The 17,880-nt window shown below is 51.9% G+C and overlaps 7 protein-coding genes across 7 annotated transcripts; 3 read left to right on the top strand and 4 right to left on the bottom strand.

The window, feature by feature from the left end:
• Positions 1 to 43: 43 nt before the first annotated feature.
• Positions 44 to 1,003, bottom strand: ASPVEDRAFT_31473 (oxidoreductase, short-chain dehydrogenase/reductase family; the record flags this gene model as incomplete). The annotated part of the gene is made up of 3 exons (XM_040810479.1): positions 44 to 324; positions 392 to 897; positions 954 to 1,003. 3 exons carry the CDS (start codon positions 1,001 to 1,003, stop codon positions 44 to 46), a joined length of 837 nt encoding a protein of 278 aa, XP_040670824.1.
• A 345-nt stretch (positions 1,004 to 1,348) lies between these two features.
• ASPVEDRAFT_831408 (type 1 glutamine amidotransferase) lies at positions 1,349 to 2,489 on the top strand. The gene is made up of 3 exons (XM_040817323.1): positions 1,349 to 1,766; positions 1,824 to 2,050; positions 2,110 to 2,489. The coding sequence occupies exons 1-3, from the start codon at positions 1,529 to 1,531 to the stop codon at positions 2,395 to 2,397; spliced, it is 753 nt and encodes a 250-aa protein (XP_040670823.1). The 5' UTR covers positions 1,349 to 1,528; the 3' UTR covers positions 2,398 to 2,489.
• Positions 2,490 to 2,523: 34 nt separating this feature from the next.
• ASPVEDRAFT_55084 (uncharacterized protein) lies at positions 2,524 to 4,116 on the bottom strand (the record flags this gene model as incomplete). The annotated part of the gene is made up of 2 exons (XM_040815018.1): positions 2,524 to 2,570; positions 2,619 to 4,116. 2 exons carry the CDS (start codon positions 4,114 to 4,116, stop codon positions 2,524 to 2,526), a joined length of 1,545 nt encoding a protein of 514 aa, XP_040670822.1.
• Positions 4,117 to 5,336: 1,220 nt separating this feature from the next.
• ASPVEDRAFT_55083 (glutamine synthetase family protein) lies at positions 5,337 to 6,974 on the bottom strand (the record flags this gene model as incomplete). Its single annotated transcript, XM_040815017.1, has 5 exons — positions 5,337 to 5,367; positions 5,416 to 6,096; positions 6,140 to 6,192; positions 6,247 to 6,509; positions 6,560 to 6,974. The coding sequence occupies 5 exons, from the start codon at positions 6,972 to 6,974 to the stop codon at positions 5,337 to 5,339; spliced, it is 1,443 nt and encodes a 480-aa protein (XP_040670821.1).
• Positions 6,975 to 7,482: 508 nt separating this feature from the next.
• On the top strand, positions 7,483 to 9,046 carry ASPVEDRAFT_31469 (aldehyde dehydrogenase family protein; the record flags this gene model as incomplete). Its single annotated transcript, XM_040810478.1, has 4 exons — positions 7,483 to 7,884; positions 7,946 to 8,418; positions 8,456 to 8,873; positions 8,933 to 9,046. 4 exons carry the CDS (start codon positions 7,483 to 7,485, stop codon positions 9,044 to 9,046), a joined length of 1,407 nt encoding a protein of 468 aa, XP_040670820.1.
• Positions 9,047 to 9,299: 253 nt separating this feature from the next.
• On the bottom strand, positions 9,300 to 12,716 carry tmpL (putative NRPS-like enzyme; the record flags this gene model as incomplete). Its single annotated transcript, XM_040815016.1, has 8 exons — positions 9,300 to 9,673; positions 9,733 to 11,056; positions 11,107 to 11,203; positions 11,255 to 11,542; positions 11,602 to 11,705; positions 11,778 to 11,860; positions 11,933 to 12,067; positions 12,170 to 12,716. 8 exons carry the CDS (start codon positions 12,714 to 12,716, stop codon positions 9,300 to 9,302), a joined length of 2,952 nt encoding a protein of 983 aa, XP_040670819.1.
• A 1,631-nt stretch (positions 12,717 to 14,347) lies between these two features.
• Positions 14,348 to 15,631, top strand: ASPVEDRAFT_893193 (enoyl-CoA hydratase/isomerase family protein; the record flags this gene model as incomplete). Its single annotated transcript, XM_040818574.1, has 6 exons — positions 14,348 to 14,543; positions 14,700 to 14,830; positions 14,932 to 14,961; positions 15,033 to 15,149; positions 15,197 to 15,374; positions 15,426 to 15,631. The coding sequence occupies 6 exons, from the start codon at positions 14,348 to 14,350 to the stop codon at positions 15,548 to 15,550; spliced, it is 777 nt and encodes a 258-aa protein (XP_040670818.1). The 3' UTR covers positions 15,551 to 15,631.
• Positions 15,632 to 17,880: the final 2,249 nt, after the last annotated feature.

Below are 17,880 nucleotides of genomic sequence, written 5' to 3'. Positions count from 1 at the left end.
GGCCATATCCTGCATTTATTAAACCTGGAAGCTGGCAAATGTACTATGCACTGCCCAAGTTCTGTGGAGCCTTCGTCGCGGGCCCTTCAGGGGTGACATACGCCTTGGTGAGACCACCATCAACAACAAAGTCCGCGGCATTGACGAAGCTGCTTTCGTCACTGGCCAAAAATACAACCGCATGGGCCTGTTCAATGGCCTCTCCAAACCGACCGGTCGGGAAATGGACCTCCCGCCGAAAGCGCTTTTCCTTGTCATCGCCGAGCCAGTCCTGCAGGAGAGGAGTGTTGAGAGGCGCCGGACATAGCGAATTAAATCGGAAGCCTGCGATGCATATCAGCTGCTGATCGGGCGAAGAGATTATAAAGGTGAGTGGGATGGGGAATGGTACCTTCGCGCGCATGTACGATTGCCAGCTCCCTCGTCAAGGCTAGGACAGCGCCCTTGCTCGCTGTATACGCCAACTGCGGCGTCGCGGCGCCCACAAGCGCAACCATGCTCGCCGTGTTAATAACGCTGCCTTTGCTTTTACCGTTTTTCCTGAAGCTCTTGACGGCGTGTTTACATCCATACCACACGCCTTTAACATTAATATTCATCGTGAGGTCCCAAATACTTTCACTCGTCTGCTCGGCATCTCCATCCTGGGCGTGCATGATCCCTGCATTGTTAAACAGGACATCGAGTCCACCCCACGAATCTAGATGTGCAATGGCACCTTCGACATCATCTTCCTTGGAGACATCGACGACGCGGTATTCGATCTTTCCGTCGTGCGTGGGAACGACGGTGTTGACTTTTGCAAGGGCGCGCTCGAGTCCAGGGGCGCTGATGTCGGTCATTAGGACGGAGGCTCCTTCGCGGAGCATCAGGATTGTGGTTTCGAGGCCGATGCCACTGTTTCATCATGTTTAGCATTGGAGTTCTGTGGGATAAGGAGGGGAGCGATGTACCCAGCAGCACCGGTGACGATCGCATTCTTCCCGGCGAGTCGGCCGACCATTTTATTTCGCTTTTTTATAGAGAATACCTAAGGAGGCAGAGAGAAAAGAGTTCAAAGTAGATTTACTGGAGTATTGGTTTATTTCGAAACACAAGAGATTGTTATATAGACGCCCCGCTAGCAAACGAAAACGATGACATAGTATCCCCCGCTATTACAGTACCTGTGATATACTCCCTCGAAACCGCTCTTCAACCCATAATCCAGATAGCATTAATGAGGCAATGATCAAAATCAGGAACGCGGCGTAACCGCGGTAGAGCGCGGTCTCGGTCCGCGCTGTGGGGTCTACAGCGTCGTCAGGAAGCGCGGCTGGAGATGACTTCGAAGAGACCGTTTGAATTATCACATCTCAACTCTACCATAAACTGCATTTACGTGACTTGTCATATCCTGGGTTGACACCCACGCCGTGATCACCTAATAGTAAAGTAAAGGAGCTGCTTACTCCGCACATTGCATCCCGAACTTCGCAATCCCATTGACGATAACCTCCATCAACTCCCTAGATTAATATCCTGTCCGATGCATCGACCACTCCGAATCGCCGTCCTTGAATGTGACACTCCCCCAGAAAAGATAAATCTCAAATACGACGGCTACTATGGGGTGTTTTCCAGATTACTTCGTCGCAGTGCTGAAACGCTGCAGCATGAACAGCTGAATCCCGACTCCGGACTCGAGATCTCACGCTGGGACGTTGTCACAGAGCAGGCGTACCCAGAGCTGGAAAGCGTAGATGGAATTGTACTAACAGGGTCAAGTAAGTCTTACCTATTGTTTCGATGTAGAATCTCCTGTACTGAGTTTCCGACTACAGAGCACAACGCCTTCGAGGACGCACCATGGATTCTGAAATTAGTCGAGTTTACCAAAAGGGCTATTCAAGACCCCCGCGTGAAGCTTCTGGGAGTCTGCTTCGGACACCAGATTATCGCCCGCGCCCTGGGGGTGCAAGTCAGCCGCAGCGCTGCAGGATGGGAGATTTCCGTGTGTGAAGTCAATCTTACACCGGCAGGAAAGGAGTTATTCGGTCTTGACACGCTTGTATGCCTTTGTCTGCTATGGTACTTACGGGTTTGAACTTCCAACTAATCTTGGCTCAGCAACTTCACCAAATGCATCGGGACATCGTGTCTAAATACCCGCCGGATACCATTCCCCTGGGTGATTCTCCTATTTGTCAAGTGCAGGGAATGTATCTACCCGGTCGCTTTATTACGGTGCAGGGACACCCTGAGTTTAATGAGGAGATTGCTACGGAGGTTGTGACATTACGAGGCGCCCAGGGCATTTTCAGCAAAGAGCAGACTGAGGATGGACTCAGCAGAGCAGCGAAGCCGCATGATGGGGATGTGGTGGGAATGGCTTTTCTTAGGCTGTGCATTGAGTAATTTAGTTTGGCTAGGATAGCATTGGGCTGTCAAAATCAAAGGTATAATGATAGACAGCCTGAAATGGGACAAGGCCAATAGTTCCAATCCCTGCTACCAGTTCAAATAGATGTCTGAAAGATAAAATCACCAAGTTTCATGCGCCGCCTCTACCGACGGCAGTCCAACATATACTAAACCCCGTTAGCCACAAAACACTCCATATAGGAAACAAGACATACCTTTCCTCGCATAGACAATATACCAAATCGCGGCCAGGACGGTAAGACCTGCAAACACTACAGAGGCATAATTCATCGACACCGCCGTCACAGGCAGCACGGTGGGCATACTAAAGATGACCAGCTCAAACGCAATCCAGGCCAGGGCCAGAACGTTCAATATCGTCCCCAGCACATTGCCGCAGTTCCAGCGAGCCTTAGATACCTGTGTCCGGCGGTCATAAAACAACGAGATACTGATTGGGATTGCATACGTGGTCGCAAGGGCAATGACACTGGATGAGAGGAACGCCGTGAATGCGCTGCTGCTGCCTAGGTTTATGAGCCCCAGGAGCATCTGGACGAGGGTTACAAGGCCTAGTGCCCAAAGCGGGATATGTCGGCGTTTGTCGACGTGGGAGAATAGTTTGGATAAAGGCATGGCGTTGTCGCGGGCTAGGGCCCAGGTCGTGCGAGACGCGGCGTTGGTTATACTGATCGAACAGAACAGTCCACAGACTAGGATAAGCGCCACCAGGCCTACTGCACCATCGCGGCTGCCCATAACAACTTGCAAAATATAGGGTACGGCCTGACCGCTTGGTGCTTGCGTGATGTCTACCAATGCTGGGAGGGTAGCGCAGAGCGGGACGACGAAGAAAAGGCCTGCAATGCAGCCGACGGGGATGCAAAGCGCAATGGCCCTGGGCATTTTGATTGCTGGGGAACGGACCTCCTCTGCCATCGAGGTGGCCATGCCCATGGCGCAGAAGCAAAAGGCTGGCGGTAGGAAACCGATGCATAAGGAGAAGCCATTCCAGCCGGATAATGTGGTGTCGTAATTCCCCAGGGTGTGCCCGGCATCATGTCTGCCGACTTTGGCTGTGACGGAGACAGATATCAAGACTATGATGATGGTAACGAGAGTCCATGCGGCGCAGACAGTGTCGACCATCGGGAGGAACTGATTACCGAAGCCACATATCAAGAATGTCAAAACGCAGATAGCGTAGAATACGAGAAGCGTTTGCCAGTCGTTTGCCTCCCAGGTGCTGAAGATCGATACAGTAGCAACGAGCAGTCCCGCGAGGGCAAAGTTGACGGAGAGAGTGACGGTCCAGTTTCCTATCAGCCATATCCACGCCGTGATGAAGGAGAGCAGCTTTGCATGTTTCCCGCATAGTTGAAAGGACCAGTAGTACGGCCCAGCAGATGTGGGATATCGAGAGGCCAGCTCGGCGAGGGACATGGCAACGGTCTGGTCCATTACGCAGACAATAATCCAGCCAAGGAATATTGAGAGCTGGCCGCCGCCGTAGATTGTTTGCATAAACGCCCCGCTTTCGCCAAATGGGATTGCGGCTATTGATAATGACTGGAAAAGGAGCGTGAATAATGATCGGTTCCGCCGGAGCTCTGCGGTATATCCCAGCTCCTCGAGGGCGGGCTCGGCGCTATCCTGAGGTTTACCTCCATCTTCTTTGGAACCATCTAACGCTGGTTTAGACTGCAAAGACATTAATATTATAGACCGAGACCACTCCGGTTACAGAATAAAACATAATAAGCACGAGCGCTGGATACGAGGGACGAGGGCGCATCTTATACGACCACTCAGGCCCCATATCCGTACAAGGCCATACTCTCCCCCAGGATCCGCGATACTTCAGGATCGGCATGACGAACAAGGCCAGGAGAACGCGGGGTAGAGCAACTTTCTCCGCATCTAGCTGACGGATCTCGGACATATCCACCAGGGATGGATAACCCTAAGCCTGGATGGCCCTTATATTGCGGGGAAGGACGCCACCGCTAAACCCTCGCAGGAAATCTGAGCCTGCTTCGTGTTCCCCTGCCTTCTTGATGGACTCTTTCCATCTGCCATTTCGCAGGCTCGTCGTGCTATGACTGAAAGTCTTTGGAATTGGCAGCCCCCGTGTCAAATGTGAAACTCTTGCTGGCAGGACTGCTGTGTATCATTGATGACGATGTGAGTCCTGTGCAGACAGCACATCAATGCATTCCTGTACCACCAAGGGCTTGCGTCGGACTGTGTAACGTCCAGCGCACAATTATGTCTGCCTGGCCGAAGTACGTACGACTGACCTGCTGTCAAGTGAGACCAAAGGACTAGGCCGTGGACAGTGGCCCCTCATATAGCAGCGGATGCACACGAGTATGGGACTACTGAATGGGGTATTGTATACCGAGTATGCGTGCCGGATGCGAAACTCAAAGTGATATTCAAATACATGCGAACTTCCATAGACGTGCCTTCTCCCCCAAACCACCGGACGTCGTTATAAAGACAAATACTTTCAGCTGTGATTATACACTATTATACCAGACAGGTTGTCTATTTGAACCACCATTGAAGCGCCAGGAATGTCCCAGAACTTCAAGAGGCTGCGACTTGGCAGATCCCCGCATAATCTGATCGCCGAAGATGCGATCGGGCCAGTCAGACTGAACAGACTCCTCATAATCTAACGCAGCTCGGCATACTGACCCGGGTGTGCAGATCAAAATTAGGAAAGTTAATACTGGATGACGTCGTTTTGCTGGCATCGCGGCCTGTATCAATCCCAGGTTGATTCCGTATATACAGCAATTCTGCAAGAAGGGTACCGAGCTAAGGATAGATAGAGACAAGGATTAAGATGAATATTGTAGTTCTTAAGCATTTGACCTGTTCTATATAAGCATGACAGGGATATCATGCTATGGATTGACAATGCCCTATACGGTCTCAATATACCGTTTAAACTCCCTATTGCAGTCAGCTTCCAGTCAAAGCAAGGTATATCAATAAACAAACCAATCTGTCACAGCCTCACGCCATACACGCAACTCATGATCACGCGTAGCCGTAAAAAAGTCCACAAACTCGTCGTTGAGGATTTCCCGCGCAATGCTCCCCTTTGCACTGAACCTCTTCAGCGCCAGCTCCAGCGTATTTGGCAATAGCCCTGGCTTTGGCATATCCAGCGTCATGGCCGATAAAGGGGGCACCGTTATATTAACTTCCTTCTGCACACCGCGCCATCCAGCGGCTAGAATTGCACTCAGCGCGTAGTGCGGATGCAGGTCTGCGCCGGGAATACGGATCTCGAAGCGAGTGGCTCCTGGTTTGCACACGGGCGGGGCGATAATGCGGATAGAGGCTGTGCGGTCCTCTAATCCCCAGCTGATATTTATCGGGGCCCAGTAGTTCTCGACGAGGCGTTTATATGAGTTGATGGTTGGTGCGAAGAGGGGCATGATATCGGGCAATGCCTCTAGAAGGCCTCCGAGGAAGTGTCGGCCTAAGTCTGATACTGCAGCGACATCGGGCCAGGGAGCTTCAGGGTCTTGGGATTCTCGGGCGAAGAGATTCTTGCCATCTTGGGAGCAGAGCGAGATGTGGATGTGGCCAGAGCTGCCGGGTTGGCCTTGTATTGGCTTTGCCATGAAACACGGGGTGATGCCATATTTTAGTCCAATTGATTTTGCCAGGAGCCTGATAATGTTAGATGGGATCTGAAGATTATGTAGAGGCTTACTTGAAGAGTGCTGTTTTATCTGCCATCTCGTTTACTGGTGATACTTTTAGGGCCTGGACTGTCAGTTACTTATACTTCGATAACAATATACAGCATCGCAAACTCACTGCTTCGTATACACCCGGTCCCCCTTCTGTATGCCATCCTTCAATGGGGCAATTGAATTGACAACTGGTATTGAAAACGTCATAGAAGTATTCCTTAAATGCGACCGGGCGTGTTGCGCTGTAGGAGAAGCTGCCTGAGGTGATCGGCCGCAGGGCTCGAGGGGGATTATTCTCCAGAAATGCAGCAAGATCATGAATCTGTCCCTGGCCTTGTCCATACCCATCCTGCGATGGAGTCTGGAAGTTCATGAATTCCAGTTCCACTAGACACTGATCAGCAATCCTTCACTACACGTTCAATAGAAGGACGCACCCCCAGCCAACGCCTGGCAATTCGCTTCCTCCAACCTGTCCGATATTTCCTTCAACATATTCCGACCATCCGCGACAACTTCCTCTCCATTCTGAACAAACCGCACGAGAAAGAACGGAATGTCATCTTCCCAGGGAATGCGCCGGAAGGTGCTCAGGTCAGGAACCGCAATGAAGTCGACATATCCTTCCTCGGGGCTGGCGATTTTGGCATCATTAGAATAGAGCACGTCCTGCATATCCCATCCAAATACGGCGGAACTGAAGCCGAATCCTTTCTCTGCGATTCCGAGGAACTTGTCTTTGTGCATTACCTTGCCGCGGAGGATGCCATCGCAGTCGATGCCGGCGACTTTGACGGCGATATCGGTTGCAAGGAGCCTGGGCAGGTCCTCTACCGTGATAGCTGCGGCCATGGTGGACAATACTGAATTCTTCCTGGATAGAGTGCTGGAACTGTCTTTCACTCAGGTGTTGAGGTCCAGGCGTCGCGAGTTAAAAAGAACCGGCTCTGTGTTAATGCGGTCGAGCGTTGGCCGGCTGATAAGCCGCGGTATACAAGCTGATCATGACGTATCATCGAATATAACCGCGTGGTTGAGTATAGCTTGCTGTATAAATCATGATGGTTAACCGCGCTGGGCGGACCGCGATGGGAGCGCGGAGAGAGAGCGCGCTCCGAGTGGGACACGCGCACGATCATGTCCTGTGGGCACGTTAACAGGAAACTATAGCCGGCGATGTTCATTCAGACGAACCAACCCATTATTCGTAGGATACTAGAATTGAATATCTCGCACATTCATAAGGCGCAGTGAAAGTATCCATCAGCCAGATACCATCCGCCGTGTATTGCTACCATAGGATATCCCAGGCACTTCTACTACGAACGCAAAGAAGTCACAGCACGCATTAATTATTACGATGTCCAACCAAATCCGAACCCTCTCGCCGTCCACAGGAGAGGTCATCTTCGAACACCCCGGCCACTCCGTGGTCCAAGTCCGCCAGATTGCGGCCTCTGCAAAAGATGCCTGCCACGCTTTCAGATCCCTCACACTTGGAGAACGCAAGTCAATTGTCGCCAGATTCCTGAACATCCTGTCTGAGAACAAAAACACCCTTGCAAATGAACTAACACAGCAAATGGGCCGTCCAATCTCTTACACCGCGGGCGAAGTCGACACAGCATGCAAGCGCGGAAATTACCTTCTCTCCATTGCAGATAAAAGTCTGGAAATAATCCCTGGAGAGCCAGAAGAAGGTTTCCGGAGATTCGTGAAGAAAGAGCCCATTGGGCCGGTTCTGATATCCACAGCATGGAATGTATGAGTCCGAGACATCTTAATCTATCTCAACGGCCACTAACAGAAACAATGCATGCTAGTATCCCTACCTCATCACAATCAACGCCTTGATCCCAGCCCTCCTGGCAGGAAACCCCGTTATCTTGCGCCCGTCCCCTCAAACGCCACTCGTGGGTGAACGGCTGGTGTCTTATTTCCAAGAAGCGGAGCTACCGAAATCATTCCTGCAGCTGATCCACTGTGCCTCGGGCGAAGTCCTTGGCAGTATCACCACCATCCCGCAAATTAAACTGGTTTGCTATGTGGGATCCACAGCTGGGGGGCTTCAGCTTCGGACAGCTTCCGCGGGACGAGTCTTGCCACTGAACCTGGAACTAGGGGGTAAAGATGCGGCATATGTCCGTGAAGATGCGGATTTGAGATATACGGCGGCCCAGATCGTTGACGGGGCCGTATTTAATTCAGGACAGAGCTGTTGTTCCATTGAACGGGTTTATGTTCATGCCAGCGTGCATGACGCCTTTGTGGAGGAGGTGCAGAGGGAACTAGCATCGTAGGAATCCCCGTAGTCTACCTGATAAAGCTAACAGCAGCAGGTATGTTGTCGGCGACCCTACTGATAGGGCCACCACCGTGGGGCCTGTCATCTCGCATCAGGCTGTCAGAAGTATAGAGGGTCACATCGGAGATGCTCTTGCCAAGGGTGCGATTGATGTTACGCCTGACAGCCCTGGTTTAAACCCGCCCCCAAAGCTTGGCAGTTATATTAAGCCTAGGGTCCTGATAAATGTGAGACACAATATGCTTGTGATGCGTGAGGAGACATTCGGGCCGGTAATCCCTATTATGAAAGTCAACAGTGACCAGGAAGCAGTCGCTTTAATGAACGACAGTGAGTACGGCTTAACAGCAAGCGTATGGACAAGGGATATCTCGCGCGGCGAGGCGTTAATCGACCAAATCGAAGCCGGGACTGTTTATATTAACCGATGCGATTACCCGAGTCCGGTATGATTTTTCTAACTCTCATTGACCCCCATTTAACCGGCATTTACTAAGTGTGGTAGGACCTCGCATGGGTGGGCTGGAAGAATTCAGGACTAGGATGCTCGCTCGGACCACAGGCATTCGATGCGTTTTATCAGTTGAAGAGTTTCCATATTCGTGAGAGTCAGCGCTAGGCTAGCAAGTGTCATAACATCATGGATCATAGATACATGTGAAGAATGGTATCGTTATACATCATCTCGTCTCTACATGCCGCGCAGAAGCAAAACCAAAGCAAAAGTACAAGGACTAAAAAGCAAATCATCAGGCTCAAAAGGAAGGAAGGACCAAGCCTGGGTCGTACATCCTCTCGTAATGCAGTAATTTTCATCATCATCGTCCACACATTAGCCGCAACGGCAGCTTCCTTTTTGTCATTCCCTCACCTTAACTATCAAAGATAGCTCCATAGGCGGGAATCCCCCTCGTCTCCATCCCATAAACGACCTTCTTGGTCAGCTTCTCATTCGAAATAACAATCACCGCCTCGGCGTTGAAATCCCGGACTGCGTTCCAGGTAAGTTTCACCAGATCCGGGCGTCCCTGTTTCTTGGTGTCGTGGACAATAGCCCCTGGGTCGGCATTGTATACATCGTCCATAATCCCCTTGCCGAATGTCTGCATTGGGTTCGAGGTCGACCAGACCAGGCGGAATGGACACGTTGGGATCTGGATGTGGCCGAGTAAAGGCCCAATTCCGGATCCTGTGCCTACCAGGACGACGCGGTTGAAGAGGGTTGCGATGCGCATTACGCCGCAGGCTATTTTAGTTAGCAATACATCAAAAAAAAGGTAGAAAAAGAATATAATGAGAACGTACTGGGAACACCTCGCACCCAAAGATGAGTAGGCGGTTTACTGATGCGAGAACCCGTCCAGTCACCAGCACGAGACACAACAAGAGAGTACCCCCTAGGCCGGCCATTCTTCGGCACTGGGGCAGGAACAGTGGCAAACGAGTGCCATTCGATCAGCGGGCGCTTTGACAGGCGGGTGAACGAGCCATTGACTGGCATCGTGTAATCGAAATGCAGACGGACGGCGTGGTTGGAGAGGACCTCTGCGTCGACGGGGACCTTGCGGAGGAACAGCCACGAGCTAGCAATGCTCATCGTAATGACGATCACCATCCAGAAGCTCGGGGTTTTAATGACCTGCTCGCCGAGAGATGTACCGGGCGGTCGTTGATCTCGGATCGAGGACATATTCTGGACCCAGATAATCACCAGCGCGGTCCAGCCGGCGAATCGGTGCACGCGTTCGAACAGGTCGTGATGCTTCTTTCGCATTGTCGGGTATGCCAGCGTAATCATGCCAAAGAAGATGAATAGCGCGATCAGGGAGAGCACGATTGTCAGCACTGACGGTCGGAGGGGATCGTCTGGCCGGGTCGCGAACACGACGATGTTATAGCAGATGCCGCCGGCGTACCAGGCCACAGCCATCACTGCAGCGCCTGAATGGGCGCCTCCGAGGTGGTATATCTTTGCGCATCGTTTCCGGATTGCGAGGGGCCAGGACTTTGGAACGGAGCACGAGATGGTATACAGGATGTTGATGACAACGTCTTGCCGGACCAGAATCGCGATTGTCAGGTTGACGAATGCAATGGTTGTGATATGCTGGCGAGGAATTGTTGGGACCGTCACAAAGGCAATAAGAACAGCGATATTGGCCAGGAATATAAGCGAGAATAATGTCCGGTATACGATAAAGATGCGATGTCTGAGGCCGCGCCATGGCTTGCCCCAGAGTTTGTCTGGTACAGGAGCCGGCTCCTTTTTGGGGTCCGTCAGGGAATCGGATCCAGTGGACATTGTGCTTGTATACAGCTCCTTTTTGTTGTCGAGAGCAGAGTAGAGCTCTGTCTGGGAGTGTCTGGCCTCCTGGACCTGTTTCGCGAGGGCGCGCTTGTCGACTTTACCGTTAAACGTCAAGGGGAACTGGTCTACTTTGTGCCACTTGGAGGGGATCGCATAGTACGGCAGTTTGGTCTTGAGGTCTTCTGCCAGCTTGTCACTGTTGCACTGTTTCGGCGACACGATGCCGGTCAGTTGGCCCCCGATCATTAGGGCTGTTGCTTGCTGTACGCCGGGAGCCGATGCCAACGAGTGGCTGACACCGTCAAGCTCAACGCGGAAGCCCTGTAATAATTAGAACCTTCCTCGTTGGTAAGAGTGAATTGCAAGCTTACTTGAAGTTTGACCTGATCATCGTCACGACCGAATGTCTCAAGGTTGCCGTCAGGAAGCCATCGGGCGAGGTCGCCGGTGTTGTACATAAGAGACTTTCTATCCGCAAGTTAATCAATGCAACCTGTCTGTCCCGACATGGTAACATACCCATCATTCAAAAACACATCGTAGTGGTACTTTTCCGCAGTCTTCTCCGGCTGGGCAATATACCCCCTTGTCACACCGGCACCACCAGCCCAGATGGTGCCGACCTCCCCGATTTGGGACGGGGACTTGTTCCCGTCCAAGATATAGATGTTGTTGTTGGGCGTGGGCTTCCCAATGGTAAGCGCACTGCCCGCAGTGTGCTTATGCATGGTGTTTATGATGGTGATCTCTGTGGGCCCACAGCAGTTGTAGTATTCCACCCCAGCCAGTGCCCATTTGTCCGCCAGACTACCCCAACATGTGAGCCAATGATAGTCTCAGTAAAAAAAATAATGGGCAGGACTTACCTCTGAGTGGACGGCTCGCCAGCCGTGGCCACGCACCGAATATTGGGAAACTGATCGGGGCTGTATCGGTTGAGAATACTCGGTGTGCAGATCAGAGTGTCGATCTGAGGGGCAGGTCAGTCCGATTATCGCGCAAACGAACCGGGGACAGCCAATGGGCTGGCGCAGTGACAAACCTTTTGCAAAGCTTTATTCCAGTCGGATCCTCGCAGGACCAGTGTGGCTCCATTCGACATGCTGCCGAGGACCTCCCAGGCGCCTGGATTCTGGTCAGCGCTTCTCTCGTCCCCACAACGTGTCTCCCACGAACTGAACTCTTTTTGTTACGAACCCATATCGAAGCTCACGGACAGCACCTGCCCGACTTTTGTGCCGCGGGTCATTCCCAGATTGCCGGGTGCTTGGCAGAGGATGTTGGTCACATTTTTGTGCGTCACGTAGACACCCTTCGGAGTTCCGGTTGTACCTTTGCATTGTCAGAAAAAAAATAAAAAAAAAAATAAAAAATAACCATAAAAAGTCAAAAAAACCAAATAAACTTCAATAGTGAAAATCCTGAAGAACTCACCAGACGTGTATATGAGGTAGCATCCGGAGTTTTTGTTGCCCTCGCAAAGCAGGTTCGCCTGATCCACAGCAAAGTCGGTAAAGGCAGGGCTCTGCAGCAGGTCATCCAGCACCAGGACGGTGACGCCAACAGTCCCCAAGAACCGGATCCGCTCCTCGAACGGGTGGAGACACAGCACGACCGTCACGCTGGATTGCTCGACCGCATGTTGAAGAGTGTGATCGGGGACAACCCCGCCATCCATCGGGATATACTGTGCCCCAGCCATGAGAATCCCGAGGATCCCAGCCACCATCTCTGCGCTGCGCTTGATCAGGAGCATCACCCGGTGTCCTGGAATCACTCCGTTCGCCCGGAGCTGCGTAGCAATGAACTGAGCCTGGCGCAGGAGCTCGCCGTATGTGACTTCCTTGGGGGTGCCGGGGGAGAGATCCACCAGGGCAACCTCTGAAGGCGCCTGTGTAGCATGGTGTATGAAGGCTTCATGGACAGTGCCGAATGGAATCCTGGTCTTCTGGCCGAATCCAAACTGGCGGAACAGAGTCATTCTGTTGTCCTTTGGCGGCTCCGGCTTGGAGTTTATATCGGGGGCGACAACAGCCATTGTTGTAGCTGGTGAACCTTCAATCTGACGGCTCATATGCAGAAAAGAAATTTAAAGTAAGGGCCCTTACATGAGGCGGCAGCGACGGCAGCCCCTCTATATAGCTCTCGCGCAAGTTACTCGTCTGTTATATGGGTCTGTCAAAGCAGGCTACCCCTCCTCAAGGCTTGCCCGTTCCGGAATGATGCAACGTATATCCCGATCCCAGTGGTAGTGATCAACCGAAGGAAAAAGAAAACAAAATCAAGAAAGGGAAAGGAAAAAGTCTGATGCCCTAATGGGTATGGTGCGCCGGGGGGGGGGGTGGTGATGAAAGCGTGCTGACAAGTGCAACCCTCCAGGGAAAGCTGGCCAAAAGCGTCATGGAGCCAGTTTAGTTTAGATTACGGATGGCTCTTATATCAGTGATTCTGTTAGTAAAGGGCAGGGCAGGCAGTACAGGCAGTACGGGCACAACGGGCAGGCAGTGCACGGTTGCAGCGCCCCCTGCTTTAAATACAATTAATGACTCCCTGGGCGCTGCGACTGGCAAGGATAAGTACTCCGCCAGGCAGGCAAGTGGAGGCCCCAGGGAGCGTGTTTGACGTTGATTACTGCGTCAATGCCATTCCCTGTTCTTCCTTGAATTACGCAGAGCAGCGACGTGGCCGGCCCCTTGCTGGGAAGCCACGATGAAAGGCTTGCAGCTGCGGCCAGCAAGGGCCGATGCAGCGGCACCAGCAGGCAAGTTTAACTTTGATTTGTATCTTATCTGGCCTGATAGCCCGCCGGGCCACTGGCGACCCGACAACACAGCAGGTTAGGCGGCTCCCACGGTGCGAGTGCCATTCGCCAACCCTAACTCAGTCTGTGCCGCGCCCCCGCACGCCATCCACAGTCGATCACTGGGAGTCTGGGACCAGCTCACAGCTGCACGACCCAGGTGGGCTGGACTGTGGACTCGAGGCAGTCACCAGTCTACACCGCTGGGAGCAGGAATGTCTTGGCTGGACCGGGTTATGGCACATTTCTTTTTCCGTCACGGATGGAGCTGCTCTGCCTGATTGTGCCAATGAAGCCTGCAAATGCCGCGGTGGGCGTGCTGCATGTCGACTCACGTAGGGCTTCCTCCTGTGCGCGTGGCGATCGGTTCTCGACCAGCTGTCTCTGTCGTCCCGTGTAACCCCCCTCTGCCACCCTTGCCAGTCTCTGCCGGTCTTTGGCCTGTTTCTGGTTCTCTGGGTCGCTGCCTGGGTCTCTCTGGTTCTGCGTCTGCCAACCGTTTTTTTCTCGCGGGCCCGCTGCGAGACGTCAATCGAGACAGCCGATCTGATGTGCGAAATTCTGATTCAGGCCATTGCACCCCCGTCTTTTACGAACCGGCCAGTCGATCTCGACCTCTTCGGTGCGCCCGAAAAACAGCCGATCGGGATCCTCTCGACGTCGAGCAAGTGAGCGTCCCCAGCGCGCCCTCAGCCCTCCACCACAAAGTTAATCAAGGTCAACAAGTTCAACCCTAGCTGTTAAATCCTCGCCCGTTCCCATTTTGGCGGTGCAGCTAAGCAGCTTTGTTCATTATCGTACTTTCTTCCACCATGAGCCAGCCCACCGATTTAGTCATCTCCACGACACCGCAGCCTGGCACTCGCGTCTGCACGCTGAACCGCCCGCCCAAGCGCAACGCCCTATCGCAGGATCTCATCGATCAACTGCTCCGTCAATTGCAGCTAGCCTCGGCTGATCCAGAAGTGCGATCCATTATAATCACAGGCGCCGGGGGTTTCTTTTCCGGTAAGCCGTGCCACCAACCCACTCTCCTCCCCAGCCTCCTCCCAGCCTCCCAACAACAGCACACACAGCCTCAGCTGCACACACGTGGGGTCCAAAAGACCCCACCAAAAATAGCAAAATAGTAGGAAGAGCATTATTGACAGGGATCGTGCACAGCCGGGGCCGACATCAAAGAAATCTCGCACCTCGACGCCGAAGATGCCCGGCGGGTGCGCTATCTCCAGGACCTGTGCGACGGCCTGCGCAACGTGCGCAAGCCCGTCATTGCCGCCGTCGAGGGCAAAGCTGTACGTTCTTTTGTCTTCCGATCCACTCTTTGAATCCAGATATGCCCCGAGCATTTCCGGACCTAAACCCTTGATTGGATGCACCCGTACTAATCGTGCAGCTTGGGGGCGGATTTGAACTGGCGTTGATGGTAAGCTGGTCTCGACACTGACCATCCATACTATTTATGGATATACATGGTGCATGGCTAATTCGTGACAGGCGGATTTCATCGTCGCTACACCCGACTCGCAGTTCGGCTTACCGGAGGTCTCTATCGGTCTTATCCCCGGGGCTGGGGGCACGCAGAGACTAACCAGCGCCCTCGGCAAATATAGGGTACGTTCATGGTTGTTTTACTATTTTCCAGGTCTGACGCGATATAGGCAATGAATGTGATCCTTCTCGGTGAGCTTCTTTCTGGGTCAGAGGCCCACAATGTCGGCTTGGTGAGTCACCTTGCAGAGGCTGGGAAAGCTGGTGAACGTGCCCTGGAGGTCGCCGCGAAACTGGCATCGCGAAGCCCTACTGCTATTCAGTTAGCGAAGGAGGCTATTTCCACCGGTTAGTGAACTTCAACTCCTTCTACTATCTTTGGTCTGATACGTTCTTCAGCGGACCAGCTAGGCCAGGATGAGCCATTCGAGCGGTCCCTCTATTACATGTCCTTCGGGACCAAGGATAAGAAAGAAGGCGTCTCTGCCTTTCTAGAGAAGCGCGCCCCTGTTTGGAGCAGCTAGGCTTAACAGGATCGCTATTACATTTAATATTCTGCGATTAATCGATCTAGAGCGGGTCGATAGTCCATAGTATATAGTATATAGGTACATATGCAGGTACACAGTCAGCAACGCAGGAAACCTCGCCACGAAACTGCCGGGTTCGTGGTAATGTGGCACTAAATGAAAATACTATTGGCATTTACCAAGTCTCGATATAATGCGTCCAAACTTAGTAGCGCTTATCTCACGCCGGCCCACGGCCGCACATCCCTTCAGGATCTGCGAGCGAACATGTCATATTCCAGAAGCCGGTTTGCGACCGGGAAGGGTTATGGAAGGGACCTAGAATATCGAAAAAATAAATAAATAAATAAAAGTGGAAGAAGGAAGAGAGAGTGTGGGACGGCCATGATTCTTAATGGAACATACTATAGCTTCCCCTGCAAGGCTTCCAATCCCTACGTTCGTTCACCTGATGAGCCTTGCAGTTTCAACTCTGCCGAGAGTCCGAGTACCCCTGCATCCAATGCAAGCTTAATCCCGTCTTTGCTGTTGACTTTGCCACTGTAGTCCACTGTGTCGCCGAGGGCTGAGTATAACCGATATCGGCCCATCTAACCTGCATGGAAGGGGCAGGAAGAATTCTTCGAAACGGTCCAACGTTAGCATTACAAGACATATCGATGCCGTAGTAATTGCTGAGAAGGCTCTCATGGGTTTCATCTCAGCAGCTCGATCATTGGCCGAGGGTTATAATCACCTGGCCAGGATGCGTACTTGCTGACGGATGTCTCTGTGTAACTTTGATAGCCAGTTTCCGGTGCTGACAGGATTCATTCTCATAGTTGAATGTCTGGTCTCTTCCATATTAATCTCGTCCAGTCGATGACAAATGTTCTCTACATCCTTTTGGCAGCACTGGCAACTCCCTTGGACGTTCGACAGGTGTTGAGTATTATAACGCAAGGTTCTGTGATATCGTTCCTCCCTATGCTCCTGCACCACTTGCTGATCAGCATGAGCATGACCATATGAAAAGACTATCCAGATGACCTTGTGCATTTCGACTGAAAAGACCTGGTCAGACTTCCACCTCGAATCTTGGCAAGAATAATGAGCTCAGCAACGATGAAGCGAGGTCTTGATCATCTGGTTCGGAGACCATGCACCGCGTGATTGTTTCGCCCGGACATTGCGGATGTAAACGGGTGCTGGTAGATTTTTGAGGCAGGAGTTTTCTTTTGTGTATATTTAGAAGCAGAAAGATACAGGTGGAGGGACGAAGCACCCCCAGTAGTTAAGCCCTAAGTACCCAGCAATTGTAGTTACGGTTCGATCAGTCTCTACAATGTATTATTCGCCAGTGGAAATCACTAACAGAGGTGATTGACTTTGTAATCATTGGCTACCACCTTAAAAGATATATAGAATGTGCCATCTATATAAAGAGAACCATAGGCAGGAAGTTCCAGCGAACGTCGAGATATATAATTGTCATAACGAATCGTCGGCTGCACACCCATAGACAATAACGAACATCAATTGTGAAGAATGTATCCTGGCGCCCGGTGTCTTTGTGGCTGGAATGCCTGATATGTCGCCTAACGAGAAGGGGCTACCCCAGGGGTGTAACAATGTCAATGGGCAGTGGGAGGTCTGATTAGCTGTAGATCTCACACATAAGGCATTTTCTTGAACGCACCGTGCGGGTTTCCAGAGTAGGAAGAATGAGTACTGTAAGGAGTGGTGGTATGTTGTGTGACAACTGCCTGTCATAGGCGCAGGAGTACAAGCTTAAATGCCAGGAAACCCGTCTTTCATCCCATCTGCTTCTGCCAACCTATCTCAGTATTATTGGACTCACCTTAGCAACTATGAAGATCAATCTTGCCTCGGTTTCTGTCCTACTCACCGCGCTCGCTCCAGCTGTTGCGGGACAAGACAATAACGACCCATCTGATACGGATCTCACTCTAACGATGATATCACTGGTGAATCTATCGATACTAACGTCGGATGTCTCTCGATAGTTGTACCTGTGAAATACTCGTGAAGGTTCCTTTAGAGCTGTGGCATGGACGGAATGCAAAACGGATTTGAACCCGTAAATCCTCGAGAGCACCACGATGCAAGTAATTAACTACACTGGCTGATAAATTCTAGTAACAGATATCCATTGACCATTGTCTGATTGGACGCACATATTCCTGTACCTGGCATTCTATTGGCCCGTTCACATTGGAATTCACTCAGTCGTATTTTCAATGTTGTGATCCCGCCACTTTTTGCCGGATAACACAACCACTTTCGACAACGCAGGTCGAGGAGCGGCTGTCCCTCGATGTTGT

This window comes from Aspergillus versicolor, assembly GCF_001890125.1.
Source record: "Aspergillus versicolor CBS 583.65 unplaced genomic scaffold ASPVEscaffold_8, whole genome shotgun sequence".
Taxonomy (NCBI): Eukaryota; Fungi; Ascomycota; class Eurotiomycetes; order Eurotiales; family Aspergillaceae; genus Aspergillus; species Aspergillus versicolor.
The sequence above is the reverse complement of the archived record's forward strand: the minus strand, read 5'-3'. Positions and strand labels throughout refer to the sequence as shown.